The sequence below is a fragment of the Pezoporus occidentalis genome, unplaced genomic scaffold, assembly GCF_034315485.1.
Source record: "Pezoporus occidentalis ecotype Australia unplaced genomic scaffold, CSIRO_AGI_Poc_V1 ctg103, whole genome shotgun sequence".
Taxonomy (NCBI): Eukaryota; Metazoa; Chordata; class Aves; order Psittaciformes; family Psittacidae; genus Pezoporus; species Pezoporus occidentalis.
The window spans coordinates 418283-437081 of record NW_026912812.1 but is presented as its reverse complement, the minus strand read 5'-3'; the positions used below and the strand labels follow the sequence as shown (position 1 = coordinate 437081).

The 18799-nt window shown below is 36.8% G+C and overlaps 1 protein-coding gene across 3 annotated transcripts in view; it reads left to right on the top strand.

Annotated features, from left to right (window-relative positions):
* Window positions 1-15045, top strand: part of SNX13 (sorting nexin 13) — a 45519-nt gene extending 30474 nt beyond the window's left edge. For all 3 annotated transcript variants that reach the window (XM_062616539.1, XM_062616518.1, XM_062616528.1), the window contains 8 exons: window positions 2432-2539; window positions 3384-3494; window positions 4760-4921; window positions 6121-6192; window positions 7725-7870; window positions 9593-9661; window positions 10903-11015; window positions 11497-15045. In XM_062616539.1, coding sequence (XP_062472523.1) covers window positions 2432-2539; window positions 3384-3494; window positions 4760-4921; window positions 6121-6192; window positions 7725-7870; window positions 9593-9661; window positions 10903-11015; window positions 11497-11744 — 1029 coding nt within the window. In that variant the 3' untranslated portion in view covers window positions 11745-15045. The remainder of the gene's footprint in view (window positions 1-2431; window positions 2540-3383; window positions 3495-4759; window positions 4922-6120; window positions 6193-7724; window positions 7871-9592; window positions 9662-10902; window positions 11016-11496) is intronic.
* The last annotated feature ends 3754 nt before the right edge of the window (window positions 15046-18799 follow it).

Genomic DNA, 18799 nt, shown 5'->3' with positions numbered 1-18799 from the left:
ATACTATACCTCTCTCTCTTTACCACCTTCAAATTATTATTTACTATTTACACAAAGACTTGATTCTTAATGGCTTCTTTGCCTCAGTCTTCACTGTCAAATGCTGTAATCATACCACCCAAGTCTTGGAGGGCAGACACAGGGACTGTGAGAAAGAAGACCTTAGACCCACTGTAGGAGAGGATCTGGTTTGAGACCATCTTAAAAACCTGAACTTACAGATGTCCATGGGACCTGATGAAATCCATCCGTGGGTCCTGAAGGAGCTGGCGAATGAAGCTGCTAAGCCACTGGCCATCATATTTGAGAAATCATGGCAGGTGAAGTTCCCAACACCTGGAAAAAGGGAAATATAACCACCATTTTCAAGAAGGGGAAAATGGATGACTTGGGGAATTACAGACCAGTCAGTCTCACCTCTGTGCCTGGCAAAATCTTGGAGCAGATTCTCCTGGAAGGCATGCTAAGGCACATGAAAAACAACAAGGTGCTTGGTGGCAGCCAGCACGGCTTCACTAAGGGGAAATCCTACCTGACCAATTTGGTGGCCTTCTATGATGGGGTTACAGAACTGATGGACAGGGGTAGAGCAGTTGATGTCATCTACCTGGACTTGTGCAAAGCATTCGACACTGTCCCACACGACATCCTTGTCTCTAAATTGGAGAGACATCAATTTGATGGATGGACCACTCTGTGGATAAAGAACTGGCTGGATGGCCGCACACAAAGAGTTGTGGTCAATGGCTCAGTGTCCGGCTGGAGACCAGTAACGAGTGGTGTCCCTCAGGGATCAGTGTTGGGACTGATCTTCTTCAACATCTTTGTCAGTGACATGGACAGTGGGATTGAGTGCACACTCAGCAAGTTTGTCGATGACACCAAGCTGTGTGGTTCGGTTGATACCCTGGAGGGAAGGAATGCCATCTAGAGGGACCTCGACATGCTTGTGAGGTGGGCTGATGCCAACCTTATGAAGTTTAACCATGCCAAGTGCAAGGTCCTACACCTGGGTCGGAGCAATCCCAGGCACAGCTACAGGTTGGGCAGAGAAGAGATTCAGAGCAGCCCTGTGGAGAAGGACTTGGGGGTGTTGGTCGATGAGAAAATGAACATGAGCCGGCTTCAGTGTGTGATTGCAGCCCAGAAAGCCAACTGTATCTTGGGCTACATTAACAGGAGCGTGACCAGCAGGTTGAAGGAGGTGATCCTGCCCCTCTACTCTGCTCTTGTGAGACCTCACTTAGAGTATTGTCTGCAGTTCTGGTGTCCTCAACATAAAAAAGATATGGAGCTGTTGGAACAAGTCCAGAGAAGGGCCACGAGGATGATCAGGGGACTGGAGCACCTCCCATATGAAGATAGGCTGAGAAAGTTGGGGCTGTTCAGCCTGGAGAAGAGAAGGCTGTGTGGAGACCTCATAGCAGCCTTCCAGTATCTGAAGGGGGCCTATAGGGATGCTGGGGAGGGACTCTTCATTAGGGACTGTAGTGATAGGACAAGGGGTAAGGGGTTCAAACTTTAACAGGGGAAGTTTAGATTGGATATGAGGAGGAAATTCTTTCCTGTGAGGGTGGTGAGGCACTGGAATGGGTTGCCCAGGGAGGTTGTGAATGCTCCATCCCTGCCAGTGTTCAAGACCAGGTTGGATGAGGCCTTGAGTGATATGGTTTAGTGTGAGGTGTCCCTGCCCATGGCAGGAAGGGTTGATCCTTTCCAACCCTAACCTTTCTATGATTCTGTTCTGTGACTCTATATGTGAATAATCCTGATTCTTAAAATTTTATTATTGTCACTTTTTTATTTTTGTGCCCTGTAGCAAATACATTCAACCTTCTTAAGTGCTAGGGCCTCTTGTTTCCTAGCTGCTTCTCTGGAACACAAATTCTATCTGTAAAACTGGAATACATTTCAACCAGTGCCAGTCACTTGTTACACTATCACCCGTGCCTTTTCCCCAGGTAACAAGCATGGTATGAGAATGTATGCATAAACTGGGTGCTGTCATGAGTTCTAGGAATAAAAGCGTAGTCATTTCCTTAGTAGGTATGATCAAGAGAGGAAGAGAAATATGTTTTAGAAGGATTTACAAGTTCTCTTGATGTAGTCTCATAACCCTATTAACTTTAACAATGAATCTTGATACTAAACTTTTTGCACATTATGCTGGCCTGTATTTAAAAAATGAGTATCACATCTGTGTCTAGAAATTAAATTTTGCCCTTGACAGTCTCCTGAGAAGTTTTGTGCCTTTGTTCTTGATGGCTTGCTGCTCGTTTTGGCTTTTTCAAGGAGTCCGAATTCCGGGCTTGGTGCAGAAATTATTTGTCAGATGAGAAAAGGTCAATGTAGTGACCCTGTAATTTCTGAGCCTATGTGGTGATATGAAACTTTTGAAAACAGAAAAAAAAAAAAAATCTTCTTTTTCTAGTTTGAAAACCTTGCAAATATACTGAAACTTCCCGGAAAAAAAACATTTAACAATATGGACAGAGAATTCTTGGAAAAGAGGAAAAAAGATTTAAATGCATATTTGCAGGTAAGCTATTAGGGGTCTTTGGTTTTCTTGGTTGGAATTCTTTTTTTCTGAGGTAGAAAATATGGTAGTGTGTTTTGTTTGTGTGATGTGGTTTTGGTGGTGGTGTTTTGGTTTTTTTTTGTGGTTTCTTTTTTTTTTTTTGTTTCAGGGTTTTTTTTCCTCTTTGTTATTCTCAGCCAGTTCTGTCACAACTCCTGAGCTGGTGAGATCCACCTGTGCTGGTTTTGAGGCCTATACAATTAACTTTCTTCCATTACACTTGTGTTTGTGGTTACTTTGCTTGTGCTGTTGCATAAGGATTGGTGTGGCACCCAATCCAGCAGCGTAGCAAACCACCCAGCTTCTCCATTCAGATAAGGCCTGTATTAGCAGAACAAAAGCAATCCAGTTACCAGAAAGTCCTTATGAAGTCAGGTCATTTAGAACTAGAATATGTTGGCCAACTCAATGCACATGTTAACAGTAAATAATGAAGAAGAAAGCATTGTGAAATCTGGTTGTTCTGTTTAGAGTGCAGATATTTTTTCTTTTGAGATGCGCCCTATTTTTAATAGCAGGCTTTTTCAAACTTTTTGTTTGCTTGTTTTAGAAGCAGTTTGAGTGGTCATAAATATGTGCATTTTTTTTTTGTGAGATACTATAATTAGCATACTATCAAAATTATGGGAATTAGCAAGAAGCGCTGTTTCCATCTTGATAACAGTGTAATGTTGTAATAAAATTTAGAGAATGAAAGAGAAAATGCATAGCAAGATGTAGTGTGTTTGTGCATGGTACTTTTACCAAGCTGAATTGTCTGGCCTTTTTCATTATTTATTAAAAAGCATTTTAATATTTTACTCAGCTCTTGTTAAATCCAGAAATGATGAAAGCTTCTCCAGCTTTAGCCCACTATGTGTATGACTTCCTGGAGAATAAAGCCTACAGCAAAGGAAAGGGGGATTTTGCAAGGAAGGTAAGACTAAACAGAACTTCAGAACATTCATTAGTGTGCAATGATTGATTTAAACAGAGATGAGAACTGGGATTGAACAACTGTATAGTGTTTTTCAAAACAACTTGCAAGTGAGTTGCTTTAATACCTTGAGTGGCAAAGTATCTGAGGACCTGTGGAACCAAATATTTGCCAGTTTTATAGCATGTAAATTTATTTGTATGACAAGGAAATAAAATTTTCAAATTGGACAGTGTATTGCACCAAAACTACTTTAAAAGTTACTTTGTCAGACATCTGTGTTCTGTTTTATTTTCCATAGTCTCGTTCTCTCTGATTTCTTTTTTCCAGTTCTTTACTCTGTATTTGCTGCTGTTACCATGCTCTCCACTCTTCAGCACAAAAGATGAAATGCATTTCCCTTCAAAAGCACGTTATGTATTTAGTTGTTGTAACCATTCAAAGTCATTGATTGAATTTGGAGCTCTGAGCTGTGCATCTTTTTTGTTAAGCCACTAGAACTCTCAGCAGACAAGTGATTCCTTGTTCAGTTGACCAGTTTGTGTGGGCATCTGCTTTGCAAATATAGCTATTTCTAAACTTCTAGTGGTTTTGATACAAAAAGCATCTGCAATTCCGTTGTCACTTGAAGTTGTTCTACCTATATGCCTTAACTGCTTAAGCGTGAAACAGTTATTAAGGTTTATGTAATGACTGATTAAGATTTGATTTCCAGTGTATCAGGTTCTTCATAACTTTTTAAAGGCATCACACTAGTATTTGTGCCTCTGTTTGAACTGAATTTAGAGTATATACTGAAAAAAAAAATTGTAACAGCTCCTATGAAACTACTTTGTTTTTAATTATACTTGCCATGATATTAAAGAATATTACTCCAGTGCTGTTTGAAAGAGGCATGTGTCAGAGATGAAGAGTTGAAAGCGGAAGTGAAACATCTGGAAGTAGGAAGCTTGGAAGGGAGAAATGGCATTGAATGGAGAAGAAAAGGAAAATAAATTCAAGCTAAGAAAAGCTGAGGGATTGGAAATGGGACTCAGAGAATAGTAGTGTTGAAAGATGTAAATAGCTACAGTAGGTTATAAGGAGTGAGAAATATAAATGAAAGTGAAGCAAAAGGTTTATTCTACCTTCTGTAATGAAGTTATGCAGTTTGAGTTGTTCTTTATATTATCGTTCTCTGGAACAGTGTGATACTTCTCATAGTGTATTAATACACTGGTGTCCTCATAGATTATACAATTCTGGTTAAACATCTTCCTCTTCAGATGGACACATTTGTAAACCCACTGCGTAACTCTATGAGAAATGTATCAAATGCAGTCAAGTCTCTCCCTGACAGCCTGGCAGAGGGAATGACTAAAATGTCAGACAACATGGGTAAAATGTCAGAGAGACTGGGACAAGACATAAAGCAATCATTTTTCAAGGTAAGAAAATATTTGGTAGTTAATACATAGTAGTAAATTAATAGGAGATTAGCTACTGACTCACTGAAACTTACATATACCATAATGAGTCAAGTCATTAGAAGTTTGGTTTATACTTATACCCTTTCAATAAGGTTCAGCAGTTATACTACAAACACGGAGTTCTCATTGCTATTAAGTAACATATATTAAGATAGCATCTGCAGACTGTTAGAGCAATACTTTTTTACTTAATTCAGTGCAGCCTCTTGATGAAATTTTTTTTTTTAGCAACCATTCTCATAAAGCTAGCTTGCTGCATCTGCTGCTTTCTTTAGAAAAAAAAACCCAACAAGTATATTTTGAAACTTATAATAAGATAGCCTCTTTTCTGCTTGTTCCTTGCTGAATTCTGTTTTTTAATTAAATTTTCTTTCTGTCTTTCCTGCCATTTTTCTCTCATCTTCCTAAAAATATAATAGCTTACAGGTGGGGAATGGTAGAATGGCATCCTATTTATAAGTCCTATGAAAGTAATAATAATCCTAACATGTCCATCTTACCTTCCTTTCCTTCACTTTCTATGTGTAGCTGTAAGGTCGGTGGTCAGGGATTGTTCTATTTTGTGTTTCCAAAGCAGTTACATGTGGCAGATGTAGGACAGCAACCAAAATGAGAACCCTTAAACCATGAAAGGGAATAGTTAATCCATGGTGGTGTTGGGGAGGGTTTCTGGATTTGGAGTTTTTTGATTGTTTTTGTTTGGTTGGGGCAGGGGGAGAGGAGTTAGGGTTTTTCTTAATTGCTTGTACAATAAAAAATGAGTGGCTCTGGACTTTCTCTTTCCTGGTAACGTTTCTGGTGTGTGACTAACAATATATCTGCAATTATACTCACTGGGAAGTATCTGGCTAGGCAGGACTTCAGATAAAGGGGAAATATGAGAAGAAATATCAGACACATATACGAATGTCTAGATATTTTCCAGTTGAAGCGTTAGGCATTTGAGAGAATGCATGGGGATAGTCTTAAAGGTGTTGGTAACTTGGATAACTGTAGGAGAATACCTACAGGCTTGATTTGCAGAGGATGAAAGGACTACTGTGTGGTTATCTGCAGTAGTATGCAACTGACTTTTGGCAGGTTGCAAAAAATTGGTCTGATTTATTGGTATTATGAAATATTATTTCCTTTATAAGCATTACATTTTTTCATTGTAGGTGCCTCCTTTGATCCAGAAAACCTATTCAGATCCTGACCATTGCCGTGTTGCAGCACCAATTGATGACAATGTGAGTCTGACATTCTTCCTTTCAGTTGACTCCTTTAAAACCAAAAAATTGTGTTCTTATTCTGTATTAAGCTACATATTTATTGTTTTCTGATAATATACTAGGCACTTACAAACAGTTCCAAACTGTTTAAAAAAATGCTTCCTTCTAAAATTATCGTCTTTCTTAGTACTAAAATGGTTTGCACAGCAGTGAGAACTTAGATTGCTCATGCTACAACTTCTGTGTTTTGTGGGTGGGGTTTTGGTTTTTGAATTTTTCTTTTTTCCACTCCTCTCTCCAGTATCTGTATGTTCAAAGTTAGTATGGTACCAGACTTAGCATCATTTCAGTTGGCATTTTACAGATTCTGATTTCTGATGTGACCTATTACAAAGCATTTATTTAATTGATCAGGAGTAGTGTTTGATATGTTGTGGAAAACATCTTCAGAACGTTTTCCTAAATAATAAACTTAGTATGTGGATACCTAAATTGTATAAAGTAGTAATATTAGAAACTTGAAAGTGAAGTTTAAGCTTTTGATGCTATCATAAGCTATGGTATTTTGCTATTGTTTTGATTGAAACATTGATCTTATATGTGAAAACAATTGGTAAAAACCTTTTATCTCTAAGGAGGACAGAAAGGCCCTGAGATTACCAGTGATTATATGCAATTTGCTATGGTCATAAATCTGCACCTGTTCTGCCCTTCACTTTTTGGGTTTTTGGTCACATCAAAGCATTCCAGTTTGTCTTCCTGTGCATAACTGCTATGGTGGCTTCTATAATAAAAGCATTAATAACAACTAAGATGAAAATCTAATACTTTCATACTACAGAATTTAGTAAATTCTCCCTGAAATTTTAATATTTGAAAAAGAAAAAATATTGACAGTTTCTACAAATATATGCCATCCATCATTTAAAACTTCTACATAGCTACTGAATCCTCTGTTTTAGTATTTCCGTAGCTGTTTTTTGTAAGCTGATCTGTGTCACATCATCTATTAAATAGTAAAATGATGATGCTTTTCATCTAAAGCGTAAAATCACTTATATCCATGCAGAATTGAATGATGTCTAAATAAAAGGCAGTTCATTGCAATGAAGTGTCATTGTTCTTTGGAATTGTTCTGAATTTGGCACAGTGCATCCATAAGAAAAACATGCCAAAGAACGCTCCTTCTAGACTTTTCATATTAGGCAATTAGAATAGCTAACAAAGGGAGAGTTCAGGGACAAACTCTCCCTTTAGGACATGTTCACTCCTAACTCTGTTCAGCTTTGGTGAAATAACTATTTCTGTCTTACTTTAAAAAGTCAATGGCTTTAAGCCTAGTTCATCTTTAATTTTCAAGCTTTCTTTGCTGTTAGTGATGTTACAGGAGATTTAGGGAAGATTTCCTATTACAGTAAAATATAGAGCAAAGTGTTTCTGTCATTGTTCTACTTATACTGAAATGTTTGACCTGTGAAGTAACTACTAATACTGTAGCTGTCTTGAACTGAAATAAATGTTTAGTAATTATACTTTTACTTGGTGGTTAGGTGGATGACAATATTCCACTGAGAGTGATGCTCCTCCTTATGGATGAAGTCTTTGATTTAAAGGAAAGAAATCAGTGGTTAAGAAGAAATATAAAAAATCTGCTTCAGCAACTTATTAGAGCAACATATGGTGACACAATTAATAGGTACTGCTTTTCTTATATAGAGTGATTATGTGCGTGAGACTGTGGTCTGTGTCTATAAATCGTTTTTGATATTACTGAATTACTGTGGTTTAGATCTGCTTTCATTTGCCTTTGAAGAGGATCAATAAACCAAGTACAAATGTAGTGTAAAATGGAGATAAGGTATTACTGAAAGACAGAGTGCAGTAACTGTTACATGCCAGAGAACTTCCAAAGAGTTTTAATGTATCAGCGTGAATGTAACTTAATATTGATGGTGCCTGTGCTTCTTGCCTTGTGTTTTACACTATACTTTCATACTATTTATTAATTTCTGTGCTATTTCTGTTTACATCTCTTCAATGACACAAATGATACACTGGCACTGTCAAATTATGTGAATTGTACTGAGTTGCTGTGTTTTTTTCTCTCACAGTTTAAAAGATTGAGGGGAGGAAGGGAAAAGACTATTATGGGGTCTGTTCTCCTTCCTTCTTCTCTCCCCCTGTGTTCTCTGTAATTCATGTGTGCTTATTCATGCAAATGCAAAGCAAATTTGTGGTGCTAAATAAGTAATGTTTCTTACCCTCAGCTTAGAAATCTGTTTTCATGCTTTTCCTTCTAATAGGTTGCTTATGAAATGTAAATAAAAATATAAATAAAACCCAAATTTGTAGAAACAGAATTGTCACTAAATTGCCATTTTGGATTAGTGCCATGGATCAAAAGATTAATTTCTGGCAGGTGGGAAGTAGTTTCTTACTGCTTTTTCAGGACATTCCTCACCATACTTATTACCCCTCACAAGTATATTTGTAATGTTTTTATCACTCTTAAACATACAGACAGTTCTTCTGGTACCTGTAGTGATGCAACCATATAGTAATAGCAGCACTGGGTCTTTTTCAGGTAATTATTTTGAGACCTGTGCTTCAAAAAGTATGCTGGCCTTTTGAACAATAGTTGTTGCTGTTTTCAGACCATAATATATAACAGGCTGCTGCTTACTCACTGCAGAAATATTCTGCTTCTACCTTTAGAGCTGTTCCAGATACTCATGACTTCTTCTGGTTCATCAGTTGTAGCTTGTCCTGTCAGGTTTTTGGGGTTTAAAAACAAATTGTGCTCTTTTTTGTTTGTTTGTTTTTCTTACTTTTTTGTATTATTGTCATATTTCTTAGAAAACTAAATTTAAATTATGTTTAATTATTTCCCAGGAAATAATCCTAGGATAGTGGTGATAGACGTGTATATAATTTTTGTAAATATCCTAGATTTGGATATTGATCTCTGTGTGTGTTGATGAATGAAGGTCAAAGTTTATGATCAGTCTGTATTTCCTGTTAAAGATTCTGAAGTAAGCGCATAGATAAGTATGTAATTTGAGATGAAGTTGTCTTTTTGCTTGCAAAAGCGGAACTTGAAGAGTCCTCCATGAAGAGGAGCCCTTTACAGGCAGAACAATTGTATAATGCTGATGGGAGATGCAGGATTGAATTTGCAGCCTGCTTAGTCATCATATATTTACTTAAAAAGAAAAATGTGTTAGCTTTAGGAGTGATCAGTGACCTCAGATTTTTATCTTTAGAATCGGCACTTGCCTTCCTAGTGTGTAGTTTATGAAACCTACTTAAGGAGTTGGAGAAAGCTGAAGTTGTACTTTGCCCTAGAGTGCTCTTTAAAATGCTGTACTTCTGTCCCTGTTCTAAAAATTAATGAGAGACTTGTTTGCTTTGATTTTAGAAAAATAGTTGATCATGTTGATTGGATGACATCTCCTGAGCAAGTAGCAGATGCGGTGAAACGCTTCAGGTATGTCTTTTGTCATAGCTGTTGCATATGAACTACTTGCCAGTTGGTGTCTGGTATCTCTGTATCCCTCCTGTTCTTTTTATGTGAGGAAATTGTTTGTGTACAGAATTCCAGCTGGAGCATACACTGCTTTTTACATAGGTTAAGTTGGGGAAAGTAAATTTCACATGAAGAAGAATGTTTTTGAGTTCTGTCCTCTTTCTTCAGAAGTTCTTTGTTAACCAGTCGAAAAGAGCTGTATACTTACAAATTTCATCACATTACTGATCAAGTGTCTTGTTTGCCTTGGTGAAGGCAGTTGCATGACCTACCTTAAAAAGGCAAACAATTATTCCTAAAAAAAGTCCCCTAGCTCTAGGCCAATATGTTTCATATGTGGGCACATACTTTCAAATTCAGGCTTCAGTTCCCTTGTATCAAAGGCTTTGTTGTTCCTTTTCCTGGAAGTCTTAATGGCTTCTGCAGCACTGTTGAGCTTGCCTCTTGTTTTTTGTTTTTTTTTTTTTTTTTTTTTTTGGGGGGTGGGTGTTTTTTGTTGGTTTTGTTTGTTTGTTGTTTTCTGTTTGTTTTTTTTGTTGTTAGTTTTATTTTGATGGAGTAAAGGAAATAACACAGGATAACATATTAGGTAAAATACAAATAAAGTAGGGTAACATTAGCCATTAGAATACATGCTTTATAGGTATTCTGTTATTCTTCAATAAAACCGACTAAGAATCTCTGCTTCTTATTAAGAAAGAGGATGTTATTCACTGAGGCAAATAGCTTTTTAGGCAGTCATGTCTTTTGCACTGGTCTTTAAGCTATCCTGAAACATCTCAGCTTTAGCTTGTTCATAGGCTAAATACTGTCAGAGATCTAATGAAGCATTTAATAGGCCTACGCCTAGAGTCTGTTAGTGGTGATAGACACTGGTTGGTAGAAGCAAATCTGAAGTACGTTTTGTGTAACAACTATGTGGTATTTGAATGCTTTTTGGTGTGTAATGTTTTCTTACAATTTTCTGCATCAGATTATTGTGCTAAAAAAGTACAGGGTAGTTACTAATACACTGAGTGTATTGCACTTCTTGCCTTTGATTTCTTTTTTGCCTTTTTCCTTTTCTAATATTTGAAGTCTGTGTTAGGTGGTGTGCAAATTACTTTCTTGTATTTATTTCATGAGATAGCTTTGAGGGATTAAAAAGAGCCTTTCACTTGATAAAACTTTTATGTATTTTGACAGATTTGCTTTTGTTACAGAGATGCTTTCTGGCCCAATGGCATTTTAGCAGAGACAGTTCCGCGGAGGGACAAAGCTATTAGAATGAGAACAAGAGTGGCAGGGAAGACCAAATTACTGGAGGTAATGCCAGGTAAGTGAGTCTGGAATTGAAGGCTAATAATCTTTACCATATATTGTTGCTGGAATTAGTCAGTATTCTTACTGATAGTTAAAATGTTGACAAGAAATTTTGACATATGACCTGTATTTAAATAAAAAGGTTTTTTATTATTAAAGCACTGCATATTTTCATGTGTATGATGACTTTGCAACTGTAATTCTCTTAGAACCACCTAGTATTCAGCTTCACTTAGTCTAGCAGATGAAATACCTGTGTTCCAATGCACCATGATTACATGTAAAATAACATGGTTACACATATAGTGTAAAAGTGAAGTAATTTTCAGAAATCCTTTCTGCTGTAAGAGAACTTTCAGTTTAGTTCTGTTGTGTATAATAGAGGCACTGTTACTACAGATTCCAGGCTACATAAGTTGAAAGACTTAGTATTCAGTTTGTTAACACAGAAGCAGAATTGAGATTAAACTTGTGTGTAACCTTTGTTTTTGTAGACGAATTGAAGCATATCATCGGTGCCGAGACTACACGGAAAGGCATTCTTCGGGTCTTTGAAATGTTCCAGCACTCTCAGCTGAACAAGAGAATGGTGTACGTGTTTCTGGAGAGATTCCTAGAAACCTTATTTCCACAAAATAAGTTCCCTGAGCTCTTCAGTAAACTGCATTCACGGTCAAAGCAGATGCAGAGGTATAAGCAGAGACTACTTTCTACTCAAGCGCCTTCCTTACAGAAAAGGTGACACTTCAAACCTGCAAAGCTGGTGTATGTTTGTCCAGGATTAATTACTTGGGCAGATTCTCTGGGGCTTCAAACTCACATGCTGTTATTTCTGCACCAGTCTTCTAGTGTCACATATTAGATTATTAATGCATCTGTAAGACCTGTGGATCTTCTCATCTTCACTTGTAATTCAACCACTACCAGAAGGGTTTGTGTGTTTTAAATGATTTGGTGCGTCTTCATGCAACATTGAGAGGAATACTGGCCCAATATATAAGAATGCTAATTCCTTCCTTTCCTGAGTCGATGTTTTGCCAGCAATGAAAAGTGCCAGACTGCTCAAGTAAAGCACAACTATGGTGACACAATAGAAGGAAAGGATGTTTTGGCACTGGGAGATAGTGCAATGTGTGAGAATCGGGTGGAATTGTTCAACATTATTATGACTGTTGAGGCTCTGTAGGGCTCTCTTTTAACATTCCTGTAAAGGCTGAGCTAACAGGAAAAACAGTCTCCGGAATAGCAGGTTCGTAGGAGAGGGGAGAAATAGTTATAGCCCCATCATAAAAGTACATTTATTAAAGAAAAATAGAGGCAATGTGGCTTTTATGCCTCATTTACAACACCTTTCATGTTTTAAAGAATAACATCAGATCTAATGGGGGGTTTAGTAAAGGCAGAGGTGCAGTAGAAACAAACCTTTTGTTTTGATTATTCTGTAGCTTAAGGGCCATATTCTGCTCTTACAGCACCTGGCATAGATATTGCGTGTAACTTCAGTGGAGAAGTGGCATCATATTTATGTTTGGTTGACATATTTGAACATATGTCAAGTTAATATTTGTAGAAGGAAGGGGGTACATGTTAAAAAGAGGATAGACATGTTAGAAGATGAGGAAATTGCACTAAGACACAGTTTACACACAACTCCCCACTAAATTCTGAAACTTTTTTTGGATGTGAAAGACTGTCCTACATAAGTGAAAGATTCCTTACCTTTTAGTGTGTAAGCCTCGAATGGAAAATGTTAAATTAGTTGGTTCCTCACAGGTAAAAGATTTCATTAGTCATATGCAAACACTTGGAAAATCCTGAATGCATCTCAGTGTATATATGAAAATAAAAATGAGATAAAACTGGAATATTTTTTTAAATATTTTTTTTATTTTTTTGATGTAAAATTTTAATAAAAATTTGACATCAAGGCCCCACATCCATCTGTTTAGTTTCAGTGAAGAATTTCTGTCCAATTAAAAATAAAGTAACAACCAAATAATCCTGTTTGGCCACAGCGTATCTCAGTTTGTGTTTTCCTTAGTCCCCTACTGTTTGAGCATGGCTATCTGGATATAAATAGGAAGTAATCCTACAGAGTCCAGTACTTTTCTGAACGCTAAGCGCAGGGTAAGATACAGCAATTGATCAAGGATCCTTATAGCAATTTGTGTCGTAATGGGAACAAACGATCCTTTTACATGAGGGAGGAGCATAGACCTTTTATGAAAGCGTTCTAAGAGTAGACAAGAAGGCTCTCAAAGGACCTAGTTAAATTGACTGAAGCCTCTATATAGATAATTTTTTCTCATGGACTCTAATGCAATGTAGCCTTTTATCATACTACTTAACGATGATCATATTGTACTGTTAACATTCTCATACAGTATGCATGGACTCAAGTGCACTTCGTTGTTTTTTTTTCTTTATTGCAGAACTAAATACTGTAAATTAAATCCTTTTCTTTTATAGTCCCTAGGAAGACGAGTTGCTTAAATATGTAAGAACCCGTCCCCCTTCCTCTCTGCAGGTTCTGTAGAAGTGTGTTGAATTTAACAAGTTTATTGAGTTCTGTGTTAAGTAATCAGTGTAGCCAGCTCCTGTTGTTTACAAGCCTGTATCTTCCTCTAATGTCAGGATGCTCAAGCATTCCTGATATCTGACTGATGAAACATCATTCAGCAATTGTTCTTGGCGATATAGCAAATACATCCTTGAGCCTACCAAATCTAATTTATGACTTTTAAATCACTGAATTTGTTATGCAGTATGAAAGCGGGAAATTCAAATACTGTTTTGTCAGATCTGTGGAACTTTTTATGTATCTGTAGGTACCATGAAAAAATTCAAGAGAATAGTGATAATGTGCGAATTTGGGATTTTTTTTTTTTATTATTATCTGGTACATTTCTGTACAAAAATAAAATAATATCTCTAGGAATGTGAAGTGAACATAATACACCATGTTTATTAGTTTTACTTAATGAATTTATTACCTATATATACCTATACACACACTTGTATACCTATGTGTGCATATGTATATATGTATTGAAGTTTTGTCTTCTGTACTTAATTACAGAATGTGGCTTCTAATTCAGTGGTGCCTGTTGGCTGACAAGAATAATCAGAAATGAACCTTTTTGTTAAAAAGAGTTTGTGTGTATCTCTAGTTAAATGTTTTTCCTGTTGACAGCTTGAAATACCTACCCTGTCAACCCAAGCAGCCTCTTATCCCAGAAAGTTTCCAAAACTGAATGTTAATATACAGCACCTAATTGTCTGGGTGTATCTTCTGGCCTTTGGGTGCTGTGACTGGCTGCTGAAAATTGTGCCATTGTCAACAAATGCACTTGTTTTAGCCTTAATTATTTTTAAGAGAAAACAAGCAATTGAATTTTCCATTTGGTTCATCCTCAAGCTTGTGCTGCTGGTGTTTGTTAGAACTATACAGTAAATTTTAAGTGCTACCAGAATGCGTACCAAAATAAAAATATATGAATTCTACAATCTAAATTTTAATTTTGTGCAATATTTTCATTTACTGCATGTGTATTTGAATAACTGTAAAATAAATGAATTTTTAATGTTTTGAAGTCTAGGTTAAAAATATCTTCTCAGCTGAACAATTTTGCATTCTGTTGTCGCGTTAGTTTATTTAAGGACTTGTTTTAAAAGTCTTATTTGTTACTCCTTTGTTAATTTTACCCTTGTTCTCAGTGATCTTTGCTCATCTGAGCAAAGCTCATATATTACAAGGGAAAAATCTGAAGAGCACATCTCATGAATATAGCTGTTATGAATTACTTGTGCATATCATTGTACAGTAAGTGTCAGCTGTGTGCCTAATTGTTCTATTGATGCTTTTTCCCTCCCTTTCCCTTCCTCTTGTTTCTGTAACAAAGAATGAACATGAACCAGGCTGCCATGGTCATTTCTACTGAGTAGCAAAAGACTCTGAATTTTTTTTTTTTTTTTGAGTTTGCATTTATGTTCTGTCCAATAGAAAGCTAAAAAATTACACTAATAAAGTATTAACAGGATTATGACCAGTCTGTTTGTTTTTAAAATAACTTACTAACAGGTACGAATGTTCCTCAAGTCTGGAAAAAAATCACTGAAGAAGATAAAAATACTGCTTTTAAAGCAATCCTTCTGTGTTTGGAAGGTTTTGCTTTTAACCAGTTAATCTCTACATTCATCTTCAACCAGCTTTTTCAAAGAGTCCTGTATTTTAAAAGGATTTATCTGGAAGTGGTGGGATTGTTTGGTGTAGGAGGGGTTTTTTTATATATTGCATTTTTTTACTCTATGGCTTTTTTCCCCCAGGTTTATTTTTGCAGCAGCTGGATCTACCATGGGAGCGCAATTGTTACCCTTGATATATTTATTTCAGCTGTTTCACATTCATCAAAAAGACGTCCTGAGCTATGGAGATGTTAGTTCTTTGACCCTGGGGTAAAGTGTGTACCACTTCCACTAACTTACTCTTGCTACAGGATATTGACCCATCTCAGAAATTTCACTCGCTGATTGCAAGGTCTTGGTGAAGCTAGGATAACTTCATGGCAAGAAATCCACACCATATGAACTTCTTCTAAAAGTCTTTATCTGCCATTTGCTTAGTGGGGGTAATATGTTTTCATGTATTGCTTAAATCTCCAATCTATTTATCACATCCAGTTTATTTTGGTTTTGTTGTCTAATGAATGTGTGAGGATTGCTGAAGTTTTTTTGTGAAGTTCAGTAATCAGCATCACTCTGCATTGACTTATTTAACTAAAGATTTCATGATTCATCTTTTAGAAGGAAATTATATATTGAAAGCATATAATAAATTTTTATGTATTTGGAAATAAATTACCTTTGTTTTCACTGCCACTGCAGTTTCCCCCACATACACAGAGAAATATGTTTGAATACTTTCATATTCAAATATCTGAAATAACTGTTTGCCATGCTATGTCTCTGAATTACTATGGCATATTGGGGTTGGGATAATCTGCATGGGTCAGTTAAATTACTTGGTATCTGGTTGAGCAAAGGCCAACTAGAACTCTCAATTTGACATTTTAGAATTGAATAGTACATAAATGAATTCTGAGGTTGGGCTTTAATAAAGAATGCCATATTGAATTTACTGGTAATCAACAGCTACTATTTTGGTGTAAGGAATGTAGCTTTTAAAAACAGACTTGCTCTTTCTTACTATAACAGCTTTAAAAGTAGTTGTTTCAGCCTTTGTGCTGAATTTTCTCATCATGAGGTAAAGAAACATGGTAATTCTGAATTGAGAGATACTGATGGAATTTTCAGTTAGCAACTTACTGGAGGTTTAGGCAAGAGATTCTCATAAAAATTTTAGAATTGGGAACACCATTCTTAATTTAGAATATGTGGAAGATGGTTTTGTGAGTTACCTGGTTATTCAATACACAGAATAGCCAGAACTTGAAAGAAACTTCTACTTGTCTATTCTTTTTCTTAAAATAGCTGGCTTGCACTACGGTACATACAAAACTTCATTTGCAGAAGACATTTCATGTTACCAAGCAACAGGTTTCTTACTTTTCAGTGTGAAGGTTGTTAGAATTTGATCATCAAAGGCAATATTTGCCTTTTTCTTAACATTCCTTGTAGTCTGTTTAAATGGTGTCATGTCTTACCTGATCAATTTTATATTGCCTGTGTTGATTTAAATCCCTAGTTTCCCAGTAATCCCTAACATCGTTTTTGCAAACAAATGAGGTCTGCTTATACCCAGTGTAAAAACACAAAAGGTATTTCAGGGAGAAAAGAACTTTTTCCTTATATCCGATCTAAACTTCCCTTGCTTAAGTTTGAACCCATTACCCCTTGTCCTATCACTACAGTCCCTAGCAAAGAGTCCCTCCCCAGCATCCTCATAGGCCCCCTTCAGATACTGGAAGGCTGCTATGAGGTCTCCACGCAGCCTTCTCTTCTCCAGGCTGAACAGCCCCAACTTTCTCAACCTATCTTCATTTGGGAGGTGCTCCAGTCCCCTGATCATCCTCATGGCCCTCTTCTGGACTTGTTCCAACAGTTCCATGTCCTTTTTATGTTGAAGACACCAGAACTGCACATAATACTCCAAGTGAGGTCTCACGAGAGCGGAGTAGAGGGGTAGGATCACTGCAAATAAACTGCATAGTCTTTGCAAACTGCTTTTTTTTAACCACATCAGGAGTCAGTTAAATCTTCATTGCCTAGTCAGCTTAGCTAGAAAATATTTATCTTGCTGTTTAAAGGCAAAAAGGATGGAGTGCCACTACTAGGAACGGCCAGAGGTAATATGTGCTTGTTCTCTGATTTTGTTTTTGCTTTTGATTTTTTTTTTTTACCAATCAGCAAATCCCATTTTCCTTCTTCCAAGGAAACCTAAAACAAGGAAGTCTAAAATACGCATATTCAGTATAAACATCCTTCTTTTTTTTTTTTTTTTTTAACCATATATGCTTTTGCCTTTTACATGGTGGCAGTTCCTTAAGGGAACTGAGAAAAACACCCCATTAGGACTTCTATTTCTGGGCCTGTCTCTATGGGCTTGGAATAATTTTATTTAAATACATCTTCTCTTTACTATTAACAACGACAAATTGTATTGCTTAATAGTAATAGCTGCTGCATCTTCTGGGTCATTTCAGTTCACAAGTCCCAGGAAGAAAATATTGCATGGATAACTACCTGCGATTTTCCACATATGCTTAGTGTAACTTGTCAAGTTTAAAAAAAACAAACCAACAAAAACCTGCTTTTGTTTGTTTTTTTGTTGTTTTCCTTCTTTTTTAGTGTCTTTGAAGTAAACCAGATGTTTCTAGGCTTGTTTGTTCTTAGCAGCTTTGGCTGCAGCAGCTATTGTTTGCTCAGGGTTGGAGTATGTATGAGAGACTGGCTTTTGTTAAACTAACTCAACTTACAGAAAAAAAGATACTTCCAAATGCATTTAAACCAGATAAAACACTATTTAAAATGTGTTCTGTTTCAATTTTATGTCAATATTTAACCAGTTTTTATCCCTAAGACCAGTTTGCACAGCCAGGATGACATGCTTCTAAAAGCAAATTAATTTTGGAGGAATAGTGCACGTGTAGAGGGCTGAATGAGGGTAATCTTGGACTGGCATGAAGTTACTGGGAGCAGCGAGGAAGAAGTGGGGTAAAGGAGCTGAAACTCCAAATATAGCCACCCTTGAATTGTAGAGGTTAAAAAGCAGGTGAGGTGGTGAAGCAGAACTTGGATTTTCACCCATCTATCCATCCTTCCTGCTCCCTGCAGAGTGTTTTGGTTATGCTTCATGGCTTCAAGGAGCTGGTCCCTTGGCTTGATTTGCTGCTGACATTTCATAAGAACAGTTTGTTGTATGAGATGAAAACAAATACTTTGGAAATATTTATGCATTTTGATCCCAAACTTCATGACAGCAAGTTCCAGACCTCTCATTTAATCTAACCCTGAAACACATTCCCAGTCTGCATTCCTCTCCCTTTACAAAGCGTTTCATGTGCTGTGTTTTTTATCAGTATGTGATGGGCCAATTGCACAAGATCTGCTTGGTATGAAAAAAGTGATTGTATATGTCAGTATGAACAGTGCATGCAGTAAGGAAGCTGCAAGGGGGAAAACTGACACACAGCAGGTGTGCAAGGAATAAGCAAAAAACATTTTACTATGATAATGATCATGAAACTGAAGGCCAGAGAATGCAAACTATTTGTAAGGCCCCTGATATTTTCATCAAGTGGTCTTACGGTACGCGCTTGCCATCATCTGTTCGGTTGT